At 49.5% G+C, this 25,470-nt stretch overlaps 1 protein-coding gene across 2 annotated transcripts in view; it reads right to left on the reverse strand.

Moving 5' to 3' along the window:
- CRB2 (crumbs cell polarity complex component 2) overlaps positions 1 to 25,470 on the reverse strand; it is a 68,324-nt gene that overhangs the window by 22,618 nt on the left and 20,236 nt on the right. For both annotated transcript variants that reach the window (XM_060251434.1, XM_060251433.1), the window contains exons 2-6: positions 20,745 to 21,437; positions 17,002 to 17,197; positions 16,440 to 16,579; positions 13,738 to 13,920; positions 13,427 to 13,540 (exon numbers count right to left, since the gene is read on the reverse strand). In XM_060251434.1, the coding sequence (XP_060107417.1) occupies positions 13,427 to 13,540; positions 13,738 to 13,920; positions 16,440 to 16,579; positions 17,002 to 17,197; positions 20,745 to 21,437 (1,326 nt within the window). The remainder of the gene's footprint in view (positions 1 to 13,426; positions 13,541 to 13,737; positions 13,921 to 16,439; positions 16,580 to 17,001; positions 17,198 to 20,744; positions 21,438 to 25,470) is intronic.

Consider the following 25,470-nt stretch of genomic DNA (forward strand, 5'->3'; position numbering starts at 1 on the left):
CTTGTTTAAGCTCTTGTGCACCTACTTGGAAAACAGATATATCAGTGAGCAGGGCCGGCGCTACCCAGAAGGCCAGGTAGGCGGCTGCATGAGGCGCCATATGGCCACAGGAGTGGTGGGCGCCACCTTCCCTGTTTGCCAGGTTTCCCCCTGTGAAACTTCTGCCCTCCCCAGCCAGCTCTTGACCTGCTATGCAGCCAATTCCTATGAGGGCATGTGGGTCCCCCCCCCACTTGGTCTCCGAAGCCTGGCAAAGCCCGCATCCACCCAAACAGATGGCATTCTTTGCACTGTGTGGAGGGAATCAGCAAGTCCTGGCAGGACAGGTGGGGCTGGCTCCGGGAGGGAGAACCAAAACCACAGCGGAGGGAAAGTCTTGGGCCCTCCCTCCCCTGAGATACCAGCTCCCCCTTCCTTGGGAGGGTTTGCAGTCTCTTCCTTTGGGAGCCTCCGCCACTTGGAATCCGATGCGAGGTTGAGCCACTTCCTCCACTCCAGTCTGGTTGTGTGATTAGGAAGACCCTAACTGCAGAGCCTCATCTTCAGCCCCTCCTTCCATCCCGGCTTGGGCCTGTGGGAAGCTGCTGGACCTTTGATGCCCAGCCAGGGAGATCAGAGGACCCAGCAGCGACCCAGAGATCTGTATGGGAAGGAGTGGGAGGGAAATAGAGAATAACACACACCCCTGGCCAACTCTGGATAAAGCCAGCAGCGCTGTCACCCCACTTGCTGCCCTGCAGCAGCAGCGGGGGGGGGGGGAGTTTTCATTTGATGATTCCATCTTCCGGCAGATGGGATTTGTAGTGTATCGGACTCAGCGCAAGCGCCGCGCGACCCGAGCCACCCTCGGGTCGCCGTGCACAGCGCGGGAAAAGCCACCGCCAATCCTGACCAAGGGCGGGAAGTTTAACTGGCCAGGATTGGGCTGGCCAGCGAAGGGGATGTTCCGGGAGGCATGTATATATTAGCGGACCCGGCCGCGTGTTCTCAGTTGCGTGTGATGTACCAGTCAATAAAGACCTATGCTTTCACCACGTCTCGTCTCCCAGTACATTACACTGGCGACGAAGGTGGGATCTAGATAGGCCCGGCCGCCCCAAGGGGAACCTGACCGGGCCGGAGACGAGGAAGGCGTGAGACCGCAGGATCGCACAGCCCGCCGCCACCATGGCGAACGCTACAGTAACGACGGGCCATCTTGCGGAATTCAACCCGGAGCACCCCGAGAGATGGGAGACCTACACAGAAAGGGTCGAGTGCTACCTGCGGGCGAACCTGATCGAAGACGACGACAGGAAGAGAGACGTCCTGCTGAGCGTCTGTGGAGAAGAAACTTTCGAGATCGCAAGAGGCCTCTCCGCTCCAGCTAAGCTGACCGAGAGGACCTACCGGGAAGTCGTGAGACTCCTCACGGGCCACTTTTCGCCCCAACCGTCCATCGTCGCCCGCCGATTCCTCTTCCACAAGAGGGACCAAAAGTCGGGGGAGACAGCGGCGGTCTACCTGGCGGCCCTTCGACAGATCGCCGGGAACTGCAATTTTGACAAAAGGGACGAAGCCCTGAGGGACCGTTTCGTCTGGGGCCTCCGAGACGAACGACTGCAGCAGAAGCTCTTCGCTAAGGAGGAGCTCACGCTACAACAAGCTTTCAACGAGGCGACGGCGTTCGAGAGTGCCACCAAGGCGTTCGGCCAGCCACGCGGCGAAGCAGTCCACCAAGGAGAAACAGAGCTGGAAGACCGAGCAGAGGAAGAAGCGTTTCAGCTCCGGAGGCCTCAGAGAACGGACACACGGGCCCCCGCGAGACAACGAGCGACGGAGAGGGCCACCGCCACCACCGGTTCCAGGTGCGCCAGCTGCGGCGACCCCCACGAGCGACGGGACTGCCCGTACCGCAACCTGGACTGCCGCAGCTGCGGGAAGACAGGCCACATCGCCCGGGCTTGCCGGGCCAAGAACAGCTGCCGCCAACCGTCAGCGCATCACGACTCCCTGGACACACACACGACGGCATCCACCAGTCTGCAGGTATTGAACTTGCCCCTCTCGGCCCCAGACAAGGTCAAAATGTCGGTCCTAATCGAGGGCGCCCCCTGCATCATGGAAGTAGACTCGGGTTCCTCCATCTCTATCATTTCGGAGGAAACCCTCAAGAAACTATGTCCCCGCCGCCGCATCCAAACGAGGCCAGCGGACTTCGTACTGAGGGACTTTCAGAAGAACCCAGTACACATCGTGGGGTGGGCCCGGGTGCATGTAGAAAGAGGGGGTTTCAGGGGGCCCCTAGACATCCTAGTGGTCAAGCGCCAACTGACCACACTTCTCGGGTTGGCGTGGTTCAATCCACTGGGGATCCAGCTGGTGGGGGTGGACCAATTGCAGGCCAGCAATTTCGACGGGGTCTGCCGGGAGTTCCCCGAGGTCTTCGACGGGTCCTTGGGGAGCTACAAGGGTCCGCCCATCACCTTACCGATAGACCCAATGGTCAGGCCCATAAGGCTTAAAGCGAGGCGCGTCCCGTTCGCCCTTAAGCCTAAAATAGAGGCAGAACTGGACCGCCTAACAGCCCAGGGCGTCCTAGAACCTGTAACGTATGCGGAATGGGAGACCCCCATAGTAACGCCAGTCAAACCCAACGGGGAGGTTAGGATCTGCGCTGACTACAAGTGCACGATCAATAAGGCGCTGCAAGACAACCCCTACCCAGTCCCGGTGGTTAGCCACGTCCTAGCAGCACTAGCCGGGGCGAGGGTTTTTGGAAAGCTGGACTTAGCACAAGCATACCAGCAACTGCCGGTCGACGCTAAGACAGCGGAGGCGCAGACGATCGTGACCCACAGGGGCGCGTTCAGGGTTAAACGGCTGCAGTTCGGGGTCAGTGTAGCTCCGGGGATATTCCAGAGCATAATGGACTCTCTCTTGAAAGGGATCCCCGGAGTTCAACCCTTCTTTGACGACGTTTTAATCGCCGCCCCCACCGAAGGAGAGTTCCGCTGCCGCCTGCGAGAGGTCCTCAGACGGTTCCAAGCGGCGGGGCTGCGAGTCAAAAAGGAGAAATGTTTGTTGGGTGTTCCGCGAGTGGAGTTCCTGGGGTTCGCCGTGGACGCGGCGGGAATTCACCCGACGGCGGACAAGACCAGGGCCATAGTCCAGGCCCCTGCCCCCAAATGCAAGGCAGAACTACAGAGTTTTCTAGGATTATTGAACTTTTATCATGCATTCCTGCCACACAAAGCCGCCGTGGCGGAACCGTTGCACCGCTTGTTAGATAAACAGGCCCCGTGGGTCTGGGGTAAACGCCAAGCCGCGGCGTTCCAGGCAGTGAAAGACCTCTTGGTCTCTAACGCGGTACTTCATCACTACGATGAAAACCTACCCCTGATCCTGGCTTGCGACGCCTCCCCCTACGGAGTAGGAGCGGTCTTAGGGCACCAACTCCCGGACGGGAGAGAGGCGCCGATCGCTTACTACTCCCGGACTCTGTCCCCTGCCGAGCGGAACTACGCCCAGATCGATAAGGAGGCCCTGGCGATCGTGGCGGGGGTGCAAAAGTTCAACGACTACCTCTACGGTAGGCGTTTCACCATCGCCACTGACCACAAGCCGCTCCTCGGCCTCCTAGCCCCCGATCGTCAGACCCCCCAGATTCTGTCTCAGAGGGTTTTAAGGTGGAACCAGTTCCTGAATTCATACACTTACGCTCTGATACACCGCCCCGGTAAAGCAATGGGTCACGCAGATGCCCTCAGCCGCCTGCCGCTACCCACAACGGACCCAGATCCCGCCCCGGCACACGGGGTGATGCTCATCGAGTCGCTCCCCGAGCGCCCACTGCACGCGGACGAGGTGGCTCGGGCGACTGGGAGAGACCGCATCCTCGCACGGGTCAGGGACTGGGTGGGAAGGGGGTGGCCCTCGGGCAAGGTGGAAGAAGCATTTCGGCCGTTCGCGTCCAGGAAGGACGAGCTATCGACACACAAGGGGTGCATACTTTGGGGGAGCCGGGTGGTGGTGCCCCCCCCCCTGCGCAGACAGGTATTGGAGGATCTCCACGAGACCCACCCGGGCATCGTGAGAATGAAAGCCCTGGCCCGGAGCTACGTGTGGTGGCCGGGCATGGATGAGGAAATAGAGGGGTGGGTAAGAAGGTGCCAACCATGCCAGGAGTCCAGACCCAATCCGCCGTCCGCCCCGGTCCACAGGTGGGAGTCGAACGGGCGGCCGTGGTCCCGCCTCCATGTGGATTTCGCGGGGCCGTATCAGGGCCAGATCTTCTTTATACTCGTGGACGCATATACAAAATGGCTAGAGGTAATCCCGGTGGCCTCGACCTCCACCGCAGCAGCAGTCAGGGCGCTCAGAAGGGTCCTCTGCACACACGGGATCCCTGACACCCTGGTGACGGACAACGGCACGGCATTCACCTCCCGGGAATTCCGGGAGTTCACCGACCGGTACCTCATAAGGCACATAAGGTCCGCCCCGTTCCATCCAGCCACCAACGGCCAGGCGGAGCGCATGGTGCGGACCACCAAAGAGGCCCTTGGCCGTATAGTACATGGGGATTGGGACCACCGCCTCTCAGCATTCCTGTTCCACAACAGGATCACCCCAAACCCTGTAACCGGTTTCAGCCCCGCAGAACTGCTCATGGGGAGGAAACTGACCACTCGTCTAGATAGGCTACACCCGGACCGGGCGCCGGATGTCCGCGGGTCCCCCGAGGTCCGGGAAGCAGTGAGAGGATTCTTTCCGGGCGACCCAGTGTATGCGAAAAACTTCGCAAGCGGCCCCGAGTGGTTGGCGGGAAGGGTTCTGAGGGTGACAGGCTCCCGGTCATACGAGGTAACCACCGCCGGAGGCCAGGTGCTGAGGCGGCACATCGACCAGCTGCGCCGCCGCACCCTACCCGAGGAGGCAGAAGAGGCAGAGAGTAGGGAACCGCCAGCAACGGAACCGCCAGAAGGGGCCCCGCCAATACAGGAGCTACCCACGTACGAGGCCCCCGCAGCCGCGGGACCAGAACCGGAGCCAGCACCCGACCCGGGCCGGCAACAGCCAGAAACGGCGCCACCCACGTTGGGATCGGGCCCCACACCAACGGCAACCCCGAGGAGATCAACACGGGAACGCAGGACGCCAGCGTACCTACAGGACTATGTAGTTTAAACTAGGAGGGGAGGAGTGTAGTGTATCGGACTCAGCGCAAGCGCCGCGCGACCCGAGCCACCCTCGGGTCGCCGTGCACAGCGCGGGAAAAGCCACCGCCAATCCTGACCAAGGGCGGGAAGTTTAACTGGCCAGGATTGGGCTGGCCAGCGAAGGGGATGTTCCGGGAGGCATGTATATATTAGCGGACCCGGCCGCGTGTTCTCAGTTGCGTGTGATGTACCAGTCAATAAAGACCTATGCTTTCACCACGTCTCGTCTCCCAGTACATTACAGGATTGAAGGGTCCTACATGAACTGTTGGGAGGGGGCGAGCTGGATGACAGAACCCTGGCCCCTGGCAACCAGGCAAGAAGCCAGAATGGGCTGGACTCCACGAAGAGGAGGGGGAGGGGGGCGTTAGGGCTGGCTCCCTGAATGGATCAGGGTGGCTTTTGTCCCTGCATTGTATAGAATTCCTCCAGAATAATAAGGGCACTAAATCAGAGTGGCTCTTGCCCTCCTGCCCAGCACCCCCTCCCCCAACCTCTTCCTCTTCTGTCCATCTGCCCCTTCTCTGCATCGCTGCAGTTCTGGAGGTGGTGATGCCCCTCTCTCCTGCTGTTGGGCACTGAGCCACAGCACCATACCTGGGTGGGGAGGTGGGCAGCCTTGAGTCGCTTGATCGGTGCCTTACAGAACTTAGCATTTGCCACTGTAGCACCCAGACTTCCTTCCCAGTGCCCAGATGCCTGCCTGATCTCTGAGAAGGCTTCCTCCTCCTCCTCCACTACTGGGACACCCGCCCAACCAACCCCCCACCACACACCTGCATGCCTTCCTGGAGGTGGTGGCACAGCGCCTATGGGAGGAAAGAGGAGGAGAGGGGAGAAGACCCCATGGCTGTCCCAAGCTTTTTCTCAGAGATGCCACCCCTTTCCCTTGCTCCCTAGGGGTGCCAAAGGTAAGCTGGGTAACTCTCACTGCCAGCAACAACCCTCACATGCCTTGAAAACCCATTGCTGGGGGACCATAAGTGGGGTGGCACACTGCTTGGCTTATTCCTGGGCTAGTTTAACTTCCCAGTCTGTCCCTGCTTACCTGTTCAGCAGGGTCAAAGTAAGGTTAGCCAAAGATGTGGAGGGGTGTAATGTCAATAATTTTGATGGATTATTATTTTGTCATGCTGGAGGGTTGTTTTTGCAACTTGACATGGGCTATAACTTTAAAGAAATAATAAATGTCTTGGAGCACACCACAAGAAGTTTAAAAAGAGAATAAGTCAAAGAAGGATGCCAACTCTGGGTTGGAAATTCCTGGAGGTTTGGGCTAGTAACAATGCAGAGAGGAAAGAAAGGTGGCATGGTACAGCCTGATCTCATCAGATCTCAAAAGCTGAGCAAGGTCAGCCCTCATTGGTGTTTGGATGGGAGACCTCCAAGGTAGACTGCAGAAGGAGGCAATGGCCACCCACCTCTGCGTCTTCTGCTAGACAGAGTTGCACATCTTGCACTTTGGATCTGCATGGCTGTTTAGAGGCTGTGGGGGAGGGGGTTGCCTCAACTGCCCACTTTGCTCTGATAAGCTAGCCTGGGAACAATTTATCACATCCTTGCAATTTGGAGCTGTTGTACTCCAGAGATGGTGAGCTAACCCACTGCCTCCTCCTTACTGTGATCCAGATAGCCAAACTGAAGATGTGTGCTGTGCTTCCAGGGATCAGACTTCAAGTATTCAACATATCAGGAAAAAACCAATAAATTAAAACTGTAAAAAGTTTCAAGTTTTGTGCTTTTCATTTTTCCTACATGTCTTCTGTTTTTAAAAATTGGTTTAGGGAAGGGGCGCAAGTAGGTAGCCTCATCTAGGATGCCAGAAAGCCTGCCACCGGCCCTACAAATGCCTTTGGGAGCATTTGATGGAAAGATTGACAATGGACCAAGGAAAGTGGTTTTTTTCTTGTACTGAGAGGTTTAAGATACTTGTTTTGTTTAAAAGTAACATCTTGGTCATCTTTTAAATTTGATCTTTAAATGTTCAGTTGCCAAAACAAAAAAAATACCAGCAGCAGTTAGTCAACTTCAAAACAATCTCTTGCAAGGGAAGAATGACCTCATAAATTTACTCATATGATACCAGAAGAATAGCCATTTATATTCTGCCTCTCCAAGTATTTGCTTGACATCTGTCTAAACAATAGTTTGGAGCATTTTAGGAGCATATTTGGTTCCATAGGAAGGTTCCTGGAACTAGCAATATGCAGTAGGGCTAATCTGCCCACAGTATCCCACAGATTAGTCAAAGCAACCCAAACCGTGTCTTAGTACAAGCAAAGTATCAGCACCCATTGATCAAGCATGTGAGCCAAGCCATAATATGCAGGTGAAGGAATTATACAATGTTGTTACCAATGGAGAAAGTAGGTACACTGTAGCCTAGTTTGCAAGGTACGTGGCATTTGGTGCATCCTTCCTTCCAGACCTCTATATTTGCTCTAGGACTTTTCTCAGATACAGCTGACTTTTGCTGCCAAACATGACAAAAATCTGCTTTCTGGGACAGGCAGAGCTTACCCAAGAATAGGCAAGCATCTGAGACTCCTGCTGACCCAAGCCCTTCCCTGAATTCCTGAGAGCACGGAGGGCTCCAAAGGGGAGAATCCTGCACAGATCTGAATGGGAGGCTCCTTTTCATCACAGGTGATCCTTAAAACCCCCAGCTCAAGTACAACTGCCACTGAAATGCATAACAGAATGTTATGGGAAGCTAACTGGCTCTGTGATCCTAATGTGAAGTAATAAGCTGTTTACACAGCAGGACCAGACTGGGATTAATTGACAAAGCAGGAGAGATTAATTGCTATTATTTCCCTGTCAGCTTTACTCCTCCACAAACTCTCATGTGTCTCACTGAGCTTGCAGAGAGGCAAAATGCAACTCCCCCTCCCCAACCTGCTTAGCTAGGCCTTGAGCTAAAAGCTTCCCACACAAGGCAAAGTGCTTCAAGAAGGCTAACAAGTACAGATACTGGGTTCTCATGTCCAATATAACAAAAGGCACAGCCATGTTGAAGAACAGCTTTGATCAGTGCTACATTGTGGAGAAAGATCCACCACTGGTCCACTGCTGAATTTCTGAAAACCACAATAGGGGAAGATAAGACCCCACTCATGCCACAAATGAAGGGATTTGTGAAGGACTCAATTTTTGATCTTCTTATATGGTGCCTCTATTGCTTATTTTGTGCTCTCAGCTCAGCTCTGAGGTGGCTTTTCAATCACAGCACCTGCTATTTTTGTATGGACCTTGGCACCCTAAGAACTTATGCACAAATTTAATATTAAAAACCCCAATCAATGTTCTAGTTTTTGATGGCTGAAAGTCCCTAGCAACAATCTCAGGAGCCACAGAGGGATAGGTCAAGGATGTAAATCTTTATAAGCCCTGCTTCACCATCTTCCAAGGGTACCATTTTCTGTCACAGAGTACAACTTTTACTAAGCACTGCAGAATGGAGAATTTGGCACTCTGCAAAGTTTGGCCAAATAAAAGGCATTACTGCTTTTGTATTATTTGGCTCTGCTGTGAATCCAATCACCCAATCTTTACTCTTCTTCCATTTTTTTAAATGTTATTATTTAAAATATTTTAATAATATACAGGTTTGCAAGTGGCACCAAACGAAAAAATACACATCCTTTCTAAATACCTACTTATTTTTCTAAATACCTACAAAGTTTTCCAAATTAAGCAACATTTCATTGTCTAAGAGATTGCTTCCTCCATTCATCACAAACCATTTAAGATGAATCAGGAATATCCATCAGATGTGTCTATGTTGGGTGAGCTCCTCACTCTTCCCTCCTTCTTCCTGTTCTGTCTACGTGTGACCATTTTCTGGAGTGTCCATATATATTATCTACACACTGGTTCTGTGTACCAAGGAGTGTTTCCTATAAGGTTAGTTTTAGGAGTGGGATACTTATTTATACCATCATGTGCATAGTGTGATGTGGGCAGTACTTCTTTTGTTACAAGTAAGGGTACATAGGATGGCTTTCTGGGAGAAAAATACTGTATAAACACTTAAAATTGGACACTCTCACACATGCTAAATAATGCAGTTTCTGTCGTATATGTATGTATGTACTGGGACAATCTGCTCCTCCCCTAATATCTGTGTGATGTAGTTTGGTCCTATTAGGTGGAGCTCTTGTTTCAGTTTCCAGTTTTGTCTGTTAGCTGAAGTTGTTGGTTGTTGGAGTTGTCTCCTTGCAAGTCAATAGCTAATGTTTTGAGCCAGCTCGTCTCTGCTAAATGGACCTGTGAACGGGTAACTGAGTGAGTACCCTGACCTGGGAACCCACAGCCAAAGGGGGACATTACAGTTTCAATCTGCTTCAGTGACTGTTTGCAAGTGGATTTTGCCATTTCACACAGTAAAATCCAGTTGCAAAGTACACTGAAAGTGGATTGAAAGTTAATTATTTAGCGTGTGTATATATGTACTGGAGACAATTCCAACAACCAACAACTTCAGGCATTCTACGCTCCTGCTATCAAATTGTCTCCATACAACCACCTTTCCTCCCCTATGGCAATTCCCTCTGAGCCTAGAACACGATTTCTAATAGGAGAGGTACTAAGATTTGAAGCTTGTCTGGAAGCCAGAACTCCAGCATTGAAGACTTCTTGGGGTAAGCACTGATTATTCAGGGGAGTGATACTTTGCACATGATCAGAGGTCCTTCCTTATTTTTTTTATTCTGTATGTTCCAGGCCTGAGCCCTTAATATTATGTTATTTCAGAGAGTGGGACATAATTATTTGTTGCGTTCTTTCAAAACTTAAACAATACCTCTTCAAATTTAGATTTTTCTAATGTAATCTAAAATTAGATTTTTCTTCCTTCCACAAGATGGCAGTCTAGCAATATACTTAAAGAAATTTTTTGGTCCTTACCAGCATGAACAGAACTGCTGAACTAGCTGGATCCTAAGAAACTGAATGGCATGAAATACATAAGAAACTACAGGCAAATTACAGGCCAGACAGAGACTAGAATTCCTTAAAATTAAGGCAAAAAAAAAAGCGCTCTGGCTTGGTATCAGAGAGGAAGGCAGAACTGTAGTCACTCACTGGCCTTAGGCAGTGCATATTATCCATAGTATAGCATATGTGGCTCTCCTCTGGACATACAGAACTGCTTTATACTAAATCAGGCCATTGGTCCATCATAGTAAATACAGTCTACTCAGACTGGTTCTCCAGGGTCTCTAACAGAGGTCTTTCACATCACCTAGTACCTCAAACTGCAAATTGCGAGGGATTAGACCTGGGATCTTCCACATGCCAAGCAGATGCTCTGCTATTGAGCCATGGCCCTCCTCTGATTTGAGTACTTGGGGACCATGGCTCAGTGGTAGAACAACTGCTTTACCTGCAGAAGGCCCATGTTTGATCTTAAACATCTCCAGTTTAAAAGATTAGGTAAAAGGTGATGAGAAAGACCTTCACATAAGACTCTGGAGAGTTGCTACCAGTCAGAGTAGACAATTCTGTCCTTAACAGACCAACAGCCTGACTCTGAATAAGGGTTCACCCATGGAAGGATAGTAGCATAGTACATAGCAGATAGCAACATAAGAATTTTAACTTACATCTTAGTTTATATGTCCGCATTGGGGGCACTCCGGTATTTGCACTTTAGAGTGTGGTAGAGATAATGATGCCTCCACATCTGTAATGAGGATCATAGGATGACTTGAGTAAGGCTTTGTGCCTTCCCATAATTTGAATGCATGAATCTGTCTTATACTGAATCAGACTACTGGTCCATTGAGGTCAGTATTGGCTAGAGAGACTTGCAACAGTTGGAGTCTCAGGTAGAACATAAGAACATAAGAGAAGCCATGTTAGATCAGGCCAATGGCCCATCCAGTCCAACATTCTGTGTCACACAGCAGCCAAATATATATATATATATATATATATATATATATACACACACACACACATACACACTGTGGCTAATAGCCACTGATGGACCTCTGCTCCATATTTTTATCTAACCCCCTCTTGAAGGTGGCCATGCTTGTGGCCGCCACCACCTCCTGTGGCAGTGAATTCCACATGTTAATCACCCTTTGGGTGAAGAAGTACTTCCTTTTATCGGTTTTAACCTGTCTGCTCAGCAATTTCATCGAATGCCCACGAGTTCTCGTATTGTGAGAAAGGGAGAAAAGTACTTCTTTCTCTACTTTCTCCATCCCATGCATTATCTTGTAAACCTCTATCATGTCACCCCTCAGTCGACGTTTCTCCAAGCTAAAGAGCCCTAAGCGTTTCAACCTTTCTTCATAAGGAAGGTGTTCCAGCCCTTTAATCATTCTAGTTGCCCTTTTCTGAACTTTCTCCAATGCTATAATATCCTTTTTGAGGTGCGGCGACCAGAACTGCACACAGTACTCCAAATGAGACCGCACCATCGATTTATACAGGGGCATTATGATACTGGCTGATTTGTTTTCAATTCCCTTCCTAATAATTCCCAGCATGGCGTTGGCCTTTTTTATTGCAAACGCACACTGCCTTGACATTTTCAGTGAATTATCTACCATGACCCCAAGATCTCTCTCTTGGTCAGTCTCTGCCAGTTCACACCCCATCAACTTGTATTTGTAGCTGGGATTCTTGGCCCCAATGTGCATTACTTTGCACTTGGCGACATTGAACCACATCTGCCACGTTGACGCCCACTCACCCAGCCTCAACAGATCCCTTTGGAGTTCCTCACAATCCTCTCTGGTTCTCACCACCCTGAACAATTTAGTGTCATCCGCAAATTTGGCCACTTCACTGCTCACTCCCAACTCTAAATCATTTATGAACAAGTTAAAGAGCATGGGACCCAGTACCGAGCCCTGCGGCACCCCACTGCTTACCGTCCTCCACTGCGAAGACTGCCCATTTATACTCACTCTCTGCTTCCTATTACTCAGCCAGTTTTTGATCCACAAGAGGACCTGTCCTTTTACTCCATGACTCTCAAGCTTTCTAAGGAGCCTTTGATGAGGAACTTTATCAAAAGCTTTCTGGAAGTCAAGGTAAACAACATCTATCGGGTCTCCTTTGTCCACAAGTTTGTTTACCCCCTCAAAGAAATGTAACAGGTTAGTGAGGCAAGATCTTCCCTTACAGAACCCATGCAGAACCAGGTAGAGGTCTTTCACGTCACCTCCAACTTGATCCTTTTAACTGGAAATGCTGGGAACTTAACCTGTGACCTTTCTCAGGCCAAGGAGATGCTCAACCATTGAGCCACAACCTCTCCTCAAGTATAGCCAAGCATAAAGGTCACCAACATCACCATGATTTAGCCTTCAATCCTACAAATTAGTTCCACACAGAGTTTCTGTTGTAGGGTCCAACGGAAAAAAAATTGTCTTGTACAAAATGAAGTTTTGGAGGGAAAGGGAATGCACTCCACAGCAGAAACTATTTAGAAGACACAGGACTTGTTTAGAAACACATGGAACCAAGCCTGTGTTGTATAAAAATTACAGAATTGGGGCTCTTAAGGACTACTGAATGTAATGTACCATAGGCTTTAATGAGCCAGAATGTTTATTCCACAAAAAATGTGTTAGTCTCTGAGGTGCCACAAGAGTCTTTATTTCTTAGTCTGGCTGCAGTAGTTACGCCCCAATTGTACAAAGGAGCCCCTCATCACTCAATTTCAAAAGTGAACATCTTCCATATTCAAAAGTGAACATCTTCCATATTCAAAAGTGAACATCTTCCAATTTGGATTCTAAACATATTCAGCATTTTATTTTTACATCCAGTTGGAAAATTAAAAACAAAATTGGCACCCTCCATAATTATTAGGCTACTCTATAATTATTATACTACAATAATAGTAATTATCATATGGCATTGTGCGTAGAATCGCCAGAAGATCCTAAGTTTCCCTGGAAGCCACAAGTTCTAGCTCTTTTAGTGTTATGCACCACTAGGTGGCAAGCTGGACTTGTTTTTAAGGCAAGAGAAATTTCAGTTGTGGTTTGCCATTGCCTGCCTCGGCATCATGATCCTGGTATTCCTTGGAGGTCACCATTCCAAATACTAGCCAAGGCTCACCTTATTCAGCTTCCAAAATCTGACAAGGCTGGGCTAGCCTGGGCTATCCAGGTCAGGGCATTATACCACAGCGGGTGTCCTGCCCAATTTGGCAAGGATCCAGTCTGTTGTTACCAGGATAATATTTTCTTCCTTACCTGAGTACCCTGGCATGCAGTGACACCAGTAGCTGTTCACCAGATCCACACAGCGCCCTCCATTCTGGCACGGTTGAGATTCACATTCATCAATGTTAATGGAGCAGGTATCTCCTTTGAGGGGTCAAAAACAGATAAAAAAATGAAACAGTCTGATCCCTTGCCCCATGAGCCAACTCCTGACTTTTGGTAGTTGATCAATCACATATAGCTCTGTGTCACCTCACAATAACCCATTTTGCCATTCCCTCCTGTCAAGTATCTCTACTGGAATGGAACTAACATTCTCTCCATGGCACCACAGCACTCACCATCAAAGCCTGGCTGGCACCTGCAGATGAATCCAGCAGCTTCTTGGTAGCTGAACTGAACTGGAAAGTCCACAAGCTCTCCATAGTAGCTATGGTTGGATCGTTCGTAGCACTGGCCACCATTGAAGCAGGGCTCTGTGGCACACTCATCCACATCTTCTTCACAGTGCTCCCCCACATACCCTGGTGACAGAATTATAGGAGTTACCTGGGCAGAACTAGCATGTGCCTCATTTATCATGAAGTAGTGGGTTAGATGACAACAGCTAAAATCTTTACATGAGCCGGAAGATGTGAGCCTCACTCATATTAGAAAGGTCACACAGCTGGACAAAGGATGGGCTACCAAAATAAATATGGTGCTGCTTCTTGAGAACACATTACTCGCCAACCAGAATAGAACACACAGACAGAGATAGCTTTACTGTAGCTGGCTAAAGCAGAACATCCCCAACCGGTACACTGCTTCTTGTAGAGGAGTAATTCTAAGTGAGAGAAACCCCCTCTATGATAAACTTGTACCTTCTTTTTGTATCCTCTAACCTTTCAACATTGTCTTTTTTGCTGCAGGGTTTGTGTCCTTTTAATATGAGTACTGTAAAGCATCTAGCAGTTAAGCTACATAATGATGGTGATGCAGCCTAGGCTGAGGGAGCTGCACTGGCTTCCAATTGTGTTCTGAGTTTGCTATAAGGTGCTGGTTATCACCTTTAAAGCCCTATATGGCCGAGGACCTGCCTACCTTAGGGACCATCTCTCTCCATATGTTCCCCAGAGAGCACTGAGATCTAGTTCCCAAAATCTCCTAAAAATCCCTGGACCAAGGGAGGCCAAACTGAAAACAACGAGGGAGCAGGCCTTCTCAATGGCTCCCCACTGGTGGAATCAGCTACCAGAGGAAGTGCGAGCCCTGCGGGACTTTAACCAGTTCCGCAGGGCTTGTAAAACTGTCCTCTTTCAACAAGCCTATAAGGTGGAACCCTGAAAGTGACATCTGGCCATCTGGATATATATATATATATTACTGTACTGTAGCACCTCTAATCTATTGTGGTTTTTTAAATTATTTATGTAACTGTCTTTTAACTGTATTTTATTAACTGCGTTTTATTATATGAATTGTATTTATTGTATTCATGGTATACACCATGTCTTGTGAGCCGCCCTGAGTCTGCCTCGGCGGGGAGGGCAGGATATAAATAAAAGTTTATTATTATTTATTATTAATATTATTGATAATTGGCTTTATATTCATTTATCTGGCACAGCTTCCTCCAAAATATCCTGGATCTATAGTTTGATGAACATGCTGAGAATTCTCTCTCTGAGCCTTGATCCCTCCTTCGAGAAACAATAGCCTGGACTCACCTGGGGTCATTTTGTGAGCACAGAGGGAGGGGAGTAGGGTTGGGAAAAGGCTGTTCCACCCTCTAGCAATAGCTGCAGCTGGGACCCTTGTTGTGGCAGTGGGGGGCCCAGCAATGTCTCAGTCAGCCAGCCAACTGCTGACAGCCAGGACAGGGGTGGGGTGGAACAGAAGTGGACCTGAGGAATGGAGTCTTCTTTCTGTCTTCTATTCCCCCTTATCAGGCCCTGCACTCTGTGCCCACAACTCAGTCAGCTCCAGCCATCTCTCTTCCCCCCCTCAGTTGCATGTTGCTTTGTGCAGTGGTTTTTCCTTGTTGCATTTTTCTCATCACAGCTTTAGAGTGGTTTCAGGCATTGGACCAGATCCAAGACCCTAACGAGCCTTGGGGGTGAAGTCCTACAGCAGCATGCCCAGCTTGGGGGCTGTCACTCATCTACACTCCCACATGACAAGGGAACCACACAGAGGCTTGTGCCCTTGCAGACGCTGGCTTGCCATTCCAGGTTTACTCCCAGCAAGTGGGCTGAGGATCAGGTTTCATTGGTCAATAGGTGCGTTGTCCAATGCTTGGGTCTGTGCCTCATGCAGCACCAATGGTCCAATGGCTGCAATCAATAAAGCTGTCACCTGTTTTACTCCACCTGGGTCTCTGTGTGCATATGTGCCTCCCTTCTTCCCTCTCTGCTCCCTGCAACTACAATTCCCAGGTTTCCTTGGGGAGAAGGAATATATTGTTAATATATTGGTTAAAACTTTGTTGTGTAGATTTGTCCTAGAAGGCTTCGTGGGACAGGCAGCACAGACTAGTAGGTGTCACTGAGTTCTGTTCAGGTCATGGAAGGATTCCACCTTCTAAGAGCCAAGAACTCAGGGCCAGTGCATAACATACATTATATCTGATGGTTTCACATTGATATCTGGGGAGATACAGGGATGGTGAGCTGAATTCATGAATGCATTATATCCTGGACCTAGAGAATCTCTGCCAAGTAGCCTTAGCCTGAAGGTGACCAATCACAATCTCCTCATAGATCAAGGGCCTTCAAGAAACCAGTTTACCAAAATATAAAGTCACAGAAGTGGTTAGGGAATGTTGGCTTCTTTGCATGAAAAGAATGGAACCTAGAAGAATGGTACGAAAAAGAGAGGACTTGGTTTAGTGGTTAAACACCTGCTTTGCATGCAGAAGGTCCCTTATTCAATTCCTTGATCTCCAACTAAATAAACTCTGGTAGCAAGTAGCTGGGAGAAGCTTTTCTCTGCTTGAGATCCTGGAAAGCCACTGCCAGAGTGGACAGTAATGAGCTAGATGGATCAATGTGACTTCACCCACCTGGCCAGCAAACACAGCTGTAGTGCCCAACTCCTTCAAGACAGGTTGCACCATTCTGGCATGGTTGAGAGGCACATTCCAAAATATCCAGCTCACAATGCTGCCCTTCAAAGCCAGTGTTGTGGCAATCACATTGGTAGCTAGAAGGAAGAGCAGGACAGAACTACAATATATTGTCAGGTATGCCAATGCCTTTCTCATCCCCACTGCTTTTGCATGGCAGCAGTTTCATTGTATCATTTGTTTGCTTATTTCACATTTCAGTTTCTTTAGAATTATTAATTGTACTCTACCCCATTTTTATTCAAAAATAATTTCCCAAAGTGGCTTGTATTGTACACAAATATAAATTAAACTATAATTTTAGTAAAGTCCAAAGCACAATGGATGTATGACAACTACAACTTCACCCTCCAAGCTTCCTAAATACAGTTGGTGTTCTGCAGTTGTTGCTATGGGGCTAATGGGCTATGGTCTCTGTCTGAAAAGAAGAGATCTTTTCATGTGTTACATAAATAGGAAAATGTTCAGGCAGACTTCTGTCTAGCACCCTCTCTCTCACCTGTTGACCAGGTCATGGCACATGCCTCCGTTGAGACAGGGCTGGCTCTGACACTCATCAATATCCACCTCGCATAGGACCCCCTCATAGCCCGGCATACAAGAGCAGGTGAAGAGCCCAATGTGGTCACTGCAAATACCACCATTCCAGCAAGGGTCTGATGCACATTCGTCAATCTCCACATCACAGTTCACACCTTTGGGGGAGGAGACAGATCATGATTCATTTATATTCATTTTTATACAGCAGTTTTAACCTGTAAAGTTCTTGCCAGTCTTCACATCGTTCATTCTCACAATCATTTAGCAAGGTAGATCATCTTTTTACAGACAGAGAACTGATGCTTAGTGCATGTGACATGTCCATGATCCATGACAAATGTGGGCCTCATATGCCTATCAGGTTTCCCAGATCCAAGTTCCAAAGCCTCTTTACTGGACCAGACTTCCTCAGGATTATACCACCATTCCCATGTTCACAAACAGGAAAAGAAGGCTGAGATATCCGACTTGCCCAAGTTGCAGCAGTCATTGAGGCTAAAGTACTATCAACAGCAGGGCCGGCACGTGGGAATAGGCAAGGTAGGCGGCCGCCTAGGACGCCACCTCACTGCAGGGGCTGGGACGGGCCCCCTCTCCCCGTCCCTGCTGACCCTGATACTCAGCGGCATTCCTTCTTCGCTCCGATTGCTCCAACTGCTCAGAGCAAAGAAAGGACGCAGCCCCCGCTCAGTTCCCTCCGAAGTGGGAGAGGGCTGGGCAGGGGGGCGCTCTACAGCCCGTTGCAGTGACGTCACTTCTGCGTGATATCATCACACCCCCTCCACTTTGCATGTGTGATTAGAGCCCACAGGAGGGGAGGCAGTAGTTCTATGGGTGGGGTGGCAGAACCCCTAGCTCTGGGGCTGATCAACAGCATTTATTCTGCAGGGATGGTTGCCCATTATGAGTACCCAGAGGAAGGAAGATGTCCTTATCTTTTCCAGGAATGTGGATTCACTTAAATGCAGTTTCCAGATCTCCCAAAGGAACCACAATGGAGTGAAACTGACCAGGGTGTTGCCAGGGCTGGCCCTTCCACTAGGCAAATTAGGCATTTTCCTAGGGCACTGGCCCTGAGGGGTGCTGAATTGGGGACCCCCAGTGACTAGCAGAGGCCTTCCCTGCTCACCTGCTGCCTTCCCAGCTTGCCCGCAGCCTTTTTCATTGATCTGCTGCCTTCCCCACTACCTTCCCTGCCTTCCTCACTGCTTGCCTGCAGCCTTTCTCACTCGCCCACTGCCTTCCTCACTTGCCCACTGCCTTCCTTGCTTGCCCACCTCTTTCCTCACTCACCTACTGCCTTCCTTGCTCACCTGCTGCCTTCCCCACCTTTCTCGTTTGCCCTCAGCCTTCCTTGCGAGGGTGGGGCGGCAGGCAGCAGGCCTGCTTAGGGTGCTGGGTGCCCTGGGTGTTGCAAAACTGAGCAGCCAGGATAGTAATCACTGCCACTGTCTGCAGTATAGTATAAAATATAGTAATGCATCCGTTGAGACAGGGCTAGCTCGAAAAGGCAGGGCAAGCTGCATCAGCCTCTCTCCCTGCATTTGTGGCAAAGGCTATGAAATACTATTTGATAGAATGAACCTGTACAGTTTGCCCTGCCACTCTCTGATCCTATAAACTGCTTTGCCTTAGCATCCTCCCGAAGTGTATATCTCTGGTCTGGCACCTGGAAATCTTTCTAAGTCTACTTTTTGGCACACTTCTCCCAGCAGTCATAGTTACACTAATCTACAAGGAATGTAGGCCCCCTAATCTGATGTATCAAGAGCTGTCAAGCATTCAGCAAAATTTCTTGCTTCCCATCATGCCAAGAAATGTTCATTCAATGACAACCACAGCTATTCATCTCATAAGAAATTATTGGGTGGCATGGGGTAGCAACATGCACAGAGGGATATTCAAAGAGAAACAATAATGGGTGCTTTCTCACGTGCTGAATAGTGAACTGTCAGTGCACTTTAGAGATTATTTGCAAGTGGGTTTTGACATTTCACAGCAAAATCCAGCTGCAAAGTGCATTCAAAGTAGATTGTAATTCAGCATGTGTGAAAGTGCTAAATGGAAAGTACCTACACATTTCAGCTAAAATTAAAGATACATAGAAGAGATGGTCCAAGAATTCTTCATCACTTCCAAATCAAGCTACAATCTTGCAAGCTTGAAAATGAGGTAAGCAACTTTTGGAAATTATTTCCAAATGCCATTTCTCACCTATCCAAGAAGACCTAGTTTATTTATAGACCCTAAATATGTAAATAATTACTATTACTAACATGCATTGTATGTCGTTTGTAAACTGTTATCACTCATCCTGAGGCTTCAGTGGGAGGGAGGGAGAAAGACAAAAAAAGTGAAACCTGGAATCTGTCTGAAATAGTCCATCTCTTCCCCCATCCCTAAACTCCCCATCTCTGTTTTCTTTCAGCAGAAATTCCACTGCATAGCAGGCTTGGCCTCCCACACAACTCGGCACAGTGACTCAGAAGGGGCATCTGATGTTTCAACGCCCCATCTACCCCCACTGGTAATCTTTAGCCAGTCACCCTCACATTCCTTCACAGCAATGTAACTGTTTTAAGGGCTGCCGCTCATTTACAAGGATGAGCAAGGCCAGAGCATCTGGGTGCCGCCTAGTACCAGGTGGGGGTGGAGTCAACACATGCTTAACTCCATCCTGATAATAGTGCTAGGAAAAAATAGAGAAAAGTCCCATGTGGATGCTCCTTCAGTAGATAAGTGGTAGATGCAGAGTGAATCAATGCCAACCTAGATGGTCCAGAGTGATATTGTTCTAAGTCACATGCAGAAATGGTCACTTTCTGGCCTAAGATTATTTATATTCCAGCTACCACACTATCCATTCCATTGTCCCATCAGCCATCAAACTAGCCAAATTCTAATCTACAGCCCTCTACTGAGTTAGCCATCTAGCCCTTTCAAAACCAAACTACCTAATCCCAGCATCTCTTTCCTCCACACTCAAGCAGACCTTGATCAATCACTGGATCTATGATGATATAAAATACACTTCTCCCAAACAAGAACAGGATTCCCTTGCCAGTGTGACCTGTGGAAAAACTCTCCCCCAATGCTAAAATATGTTGAAATCTATCCACTGAGTTTTTTCAATAGAAATTTAACTTCCCCCTTCACTGCACCAAGAATCCTGCATATTGCAAAACTAAAAAGGTAATAAAACCAGCAACAGTAATGGATGACAAAAACTAATGACTAGTAACTACCAATGTGGTCAGAAGAAATAATCAAAAGAAAACGAGGAGCAAAGAGGTTGGGGGATTTTTACCTGGCACCTAAAACTAAATATTTTCAATGCCAGGAAGGCCTCTAAGGAGAAACATCTTCCGATGTGAGGCACCACTACAGAAAACACCCACTTCTTCATCACCATCCAATTTGCCTCCACAGGTTGAGACATACAAGAAGGGCCTCTGCATTTCCTCCATTTTCCTAATGGGGTTCTGATGCCCAGTGGATGATATATAATGATGGGTGGCAAGAAGGCAACATTGCCCCTAGTCCACCAACAATATTTCTCATCCCCAGCATGTTCTCTGGCTACCTGGATGGCAAGGCACTCACACTACTGCCCCCTCTAGACATTTATGGTCACTGCAAGGAGACTGCTGAATCAAGATGAACCTTAAGCCAAATCCAGTAAGTAGCAGTGGCAAGCAGTACCTGTGTAACCAGGCAGGCACTGGCAAATATAGTGGTCCATCTGGTTGAGGCAGGTGCTGTTATGTTGGCAAGGCCGGGAAGCACATTCGTTGATGTCTATCTCACAATGGTAGCCCTGGAAGCCAGGCACACAGAAGCAGCTGTACTCATTGACTCTATCCAGGCAGATGGCACCATTCTGGCATGGGCTGGAGGCACATTCATCCACATCCTCCTCACAGTGGGTCCCAACATGGCCAGGTTGGCATTCACAGGTATACCATCCAGCATTCTCAATACAGGTACCATTGTTGTGGCAGGGATTACTGGAACAAAGAGAGGACTGAATTTGGCAGCTGTCTCCATTCTGGCATTGGCAGCCATATCCATTGGTAATTGTGATGCACTGAAAGTGAGGCTGTGGACAAGGGCCAGTCTCACATACATCAGCTTCAGAATTACAACCAAGACCTACGAGGCCTGGCCTGCAGTGGCAAGTGTAATTCAACTGCCCAGGGGTTCCACTACAAATCCATTCAGGTGGACAAACATGTCCACCACATGCATCATACAGGAGCTCACAGTTCCATCCCACATATGCCAGAGGATTCTGAGGACAGAGGCATCTGTAGCTCCCTTCTGCATCCTCACAGGTCCCTCCATTCTTACATGGGGATGAGTAGCAGCTGCTGCCCAATTCAGAAGATGCAAGTCCTGTGGAGAAAAGAGCAGTTTTGGTCAGAATGGTGCTAGTATGAGGGCAACTATATGTTAGTGTCACTACCTGTAACTAAGCAAGGTAAACAACACTGTTCTGGGGTTGCAGGGATCTTTTGTCTGGCATTACAGTTGGTCCTACACTACTGCAGAACTAGTGGTAATTACTATTGAAGTGCTTTGATATGTATATGACTAAGAAATGCTAATGATAGTTGTAGCAGGGAGAAATAGCAGAGAGCAGAGAAGCAAGTTACAAGAATATAATGCAAATCTAGAGAGAGGAAGGACTGAGACAAGGATGAAAAATTCCCAACAGGCTTCCTGGATATATACATTTTTGGCAGTGATCTGCCATCACTTTGGATGCTTCACTAACTAAGATGTGCTTTGGAATCCCATTATATCTGATTCTCACCTTTCTAAGTTAATCAAAGTCTTGATCTGTGTTAAGAGACAGCAGTGTCCAACTAGAAATGCTGTTTATGTGCTTTAATGCTGAACCAGAAGAACGGGATGAGAAAATTCAAAGCCTCACTAAGTTTTGTGCAACAGTCCTTGGAAAATCCCTGTTTCAGGTTATACTACTGTGCTCATTTCCCAGTTGAAACAGAAAATAAGCATGGGGAGTCTACACAGTCCATTGAAATGGTACTGAACACACTAGCACAGGGGTGGCCAACGGTAGCTCTCCAGATGTTTTTACCTACAACTCCCATCAGCCCCAGCCAGCATGGCCAATGGCTGGGGCTGATGGGAGTTGTAGGCAAAAAAAATCTGGAGAGCTACCGTTGGCCACCCCTGCACTAGCCTGTTGTTTTAAAAGTATCAGCATACCATCATAAAGTTGGAAGGAATCTCCAGGGTCATCTAGGTTGGCACAATGCAGGAAATTCACAAATACCCCCCCCCCACATCCCCAGTGACCCTTGCTCCATGTCCAGAAGATGGGAAAAAATCTCCAGGATCCCTTGCCAAACTGGCCTGGAGAAAAATTGCTGACTGACTCCAAAGTGGCAATCATCATTTCCCTGGGTATGTAAGAAAAAGCTACAAGAACTAAGCATTGATGCAACCCTTCCCGCCTTCCTTCTCATGATCTGCCTAATTCATAGAATCGGCACTGCTGATAGATGTCCATCTAGCCTCTGCTTAAAAACCCCTAAGGAAAGAGAGCCCACCATCTCCCAAGGAAGCCTGTTCCATTGAGGAATCACTTTAACGGTCAGGAAGTTCTTCCTAATGTTTAGCCGGAAGGTCTTTTGATTTAATTTCAACCCATTGGTTCTGGTCCGATCTTCTGGGGCAACAAGCTTTCAGGTTACACAGGATATAAAACTGGCCATGAAGATTTTATTTCACAAATCTAAAATGTGCTTTACCCTCTTCATTGGCCATGCCACTCCCACACTTCCTCCCTTCCCCTTCATTTCTCCACAAATCTCCTTCAGTTTATCACTTGCTGGCTGAACATCAAACTGGAGGTGTTAGGTGAGTGGGTATTGCAGCACTTTCCCCCTTTAAAGGCACCTGTCCCTTCCTTGACCTCCCCTCTTGTCTGTTTCTTTGTTGCATCCTTTTGGGATATGAAGGCTCCCCCTCATCACCCAGTTTAGCCCCATCTGTCCTTCCTTTCATGTGACACTGTGGAATGTGCTGTGCTTTGCAATGTCCAGCACACCCTTTATCCTACCGTCAGGCCTTTTATTTCAAATTCCCACTCAGGCAGAAAACAGGGATGATGGAACATGCCTGGAATCCACTGGAGCAATTAGAGCGGGAAACCCAGGCTGTTGCTCTAAAGTGGGGCTCCCCTCACTGGCAAGTTTGTCTAATGAGAAGCCAGCCTCAGCCCGGAACACAGAAACACTCTGGGAGGCAGCAAGGTCCATTGCACAATGTGCCAGTTGCTACATTTGCAGACAGACTGCAGCTAAGGTGCACCTGCTATGAAAAGACTGTAAACCAGAGCTGGGGTGGACTGTCACATGACATGGAGGACTATAGTACAGAGAATCCATGCATCAACAGTGATAATTGTTGGCAACATTCAGTGCTGCTTCTTATGTTTCATTTTCTAAAAAGGATAGGTGCTCAGCTTTAAGCCACCTGGAATTTTAATTCTGGCCTCCATTTTGAACTGAGAGCCTGCAGTAAAGTTGTCAATATCCAAGTGGGTCCTGGTGCTCTCCTGGAATTACAACTAGTCTCCAGACCACAAAGATCAGTGTAACGTACTCGAAGCGGAGACGAGAGTAGGGCAACATGGTTTATTAGGAGCACGTTGCAAGAGAGAGAACACGCGGGCCGGGTCCCGCTTATGTACAACCCCGGGTACAGCCTACTGGGTTGGTTGGGCCAATCCAGCCCCGTTGAACTTCCCGCCACAGCTGGAGATAGGCGGGGACAGGCTCCCGGCGCTGGGGCTCCTGGGACTGCCCAGTTGCCCCCCCCCGTCGGGTCGCATGACATTTCTTGATACACTACACCCCTCCCCCCCTGGTTAATGTACAAAGTCCTGTAAGTATGCGGGGGGTTTGTCGGTCTGGGGCCAGTAGACCTAAGAGGGGCTTGTGGTCCGTGGCAATGGTGAACCTTCTCCCATATAGATACTCGTGGAACTTTCTGACCCCTGCCACGATTGCCAGGGCCTCTTTATCTATCTGCGCGTAGTTGCGCTCGGCTGAAGTGAGCGTGCGGGAGTAATATGCGACCGGTACCTCCCTCCCGTCCGGCAGCTGGTGCCCCAGGACTGCTCCCACCCCATACGGCGACGCATCGCAGGCCAGGATGACGGGGAGGGCCTCGTCAAAATGGTGGAGCACCGCATTGGACACCAGGACGTCCTTGACCGCCTGAAACGCCGCGGCCTGTCGTTTGCCCCAAACCCAAGGGGCTTTTTTGTCCAGCAGCCGGTGAAGGGGCTCCGCCAGGGCTGCCTTGTGGGGGAGGAAGGAGTGGTAAAAGTTGAGCACCCCCAAGAAGCTTTGGAGCTCCGCTTTACAAGTGGGAGCCGGGGCTTGCACGATGGCTCGGGTCTTTTCTTCCGTGGGGTGGATTCCTGCTGCGTCAACGGCGAACCCCAGAAACTCTACCCGTGGAACCCCCAGCAAGCATTTCTCTCTCTTGACCTTAAGCCCCGCCGCCTGGAACCGGCGGAGCACCTCTCGAAGGCGGTTGCCGAATTCCTCGGGGTCCGGGGCGGCGACTAAAACGTCGTCGAAAAACGGCTGGACTCCTGGGATCCCTTTAAGGAGAGCGTCCATTAGGCTCTGGAAAATCCCCGGAGCGACGCTAACCCCAAACTGAAGCCTCTTTACCCGGAAAGCCCCCCTGTGGGTCACGATCGTTTGGGCCTCCGCCGTCTTATTGTCTACTGGGAGCTGCTGGTAGGCCTGGGCCAGGTCTAGCTTCCCAAATATCCTAGCCCCCGCTAGGGCGGCCAGGACATGGCTCACCACCGGCACTGGATAGGGGTTGTCCTGTAGTGCCTTGTTTATGGTGCATTTATAATCGGCACAGATCCGCACCTCCCCGTTTGGCTTGATGGGGGTAACGATGGGGGTTTCCCAGGTGGCGTAGTCCACCGGCTCCAGGACGCCTTGTGCCGTGAGGCGGTCTAACTCTGCCTCGATCTTAGGTTTCAAGGCGAACGGAACCCTCCTGGCCTTGAGCCGAATCGGTCTGACCGTGGGGTCTAGGGGCAGGGAGATGGGCGGCCCCCGGTAGCTCCCTAGGGACCCATCGAATACCTCGGGGAATTCCTTGCAAATCTCCCCGAACCCCCGGGGCGTTATGGTCTGGCCCACCCCCTCCACGCGGATTCCCAAGGGTTTGAACCAGGCCAGACCTAGCAGGGTGGCCAGCTGGCGCTTAACCACCAGGATGTCCAGCGGGCCGTGGAAGGACCCCCGCTCGACTTGTACCCGCGCCCACCCCGCAATTTGCACCGGATTCTTCTGGAAGTCCCGGAGTATGAAGTCTGCCGGCCGAAGTTGCAGCCGCTGGCGGGGACACAGTTCTCTTAGGG

This window comes from Heteronotia binoei, chromosome 12 (assembly GCF_032191835.1).
Source record: "Heteronotia binoei isolate CCM8104 ecotype False Entrance Well chromosome 12, APGP_CSIRO_Hbin_v1, whole genome shotgun sequence".
In the NCBI taxonomy this organism is placed as follows: Eukaryota; Metazoa; Chordata; class Lepidosauria; order Squamata; family Gekkonidae; genus Heteronotia; species Heteronotia binoei.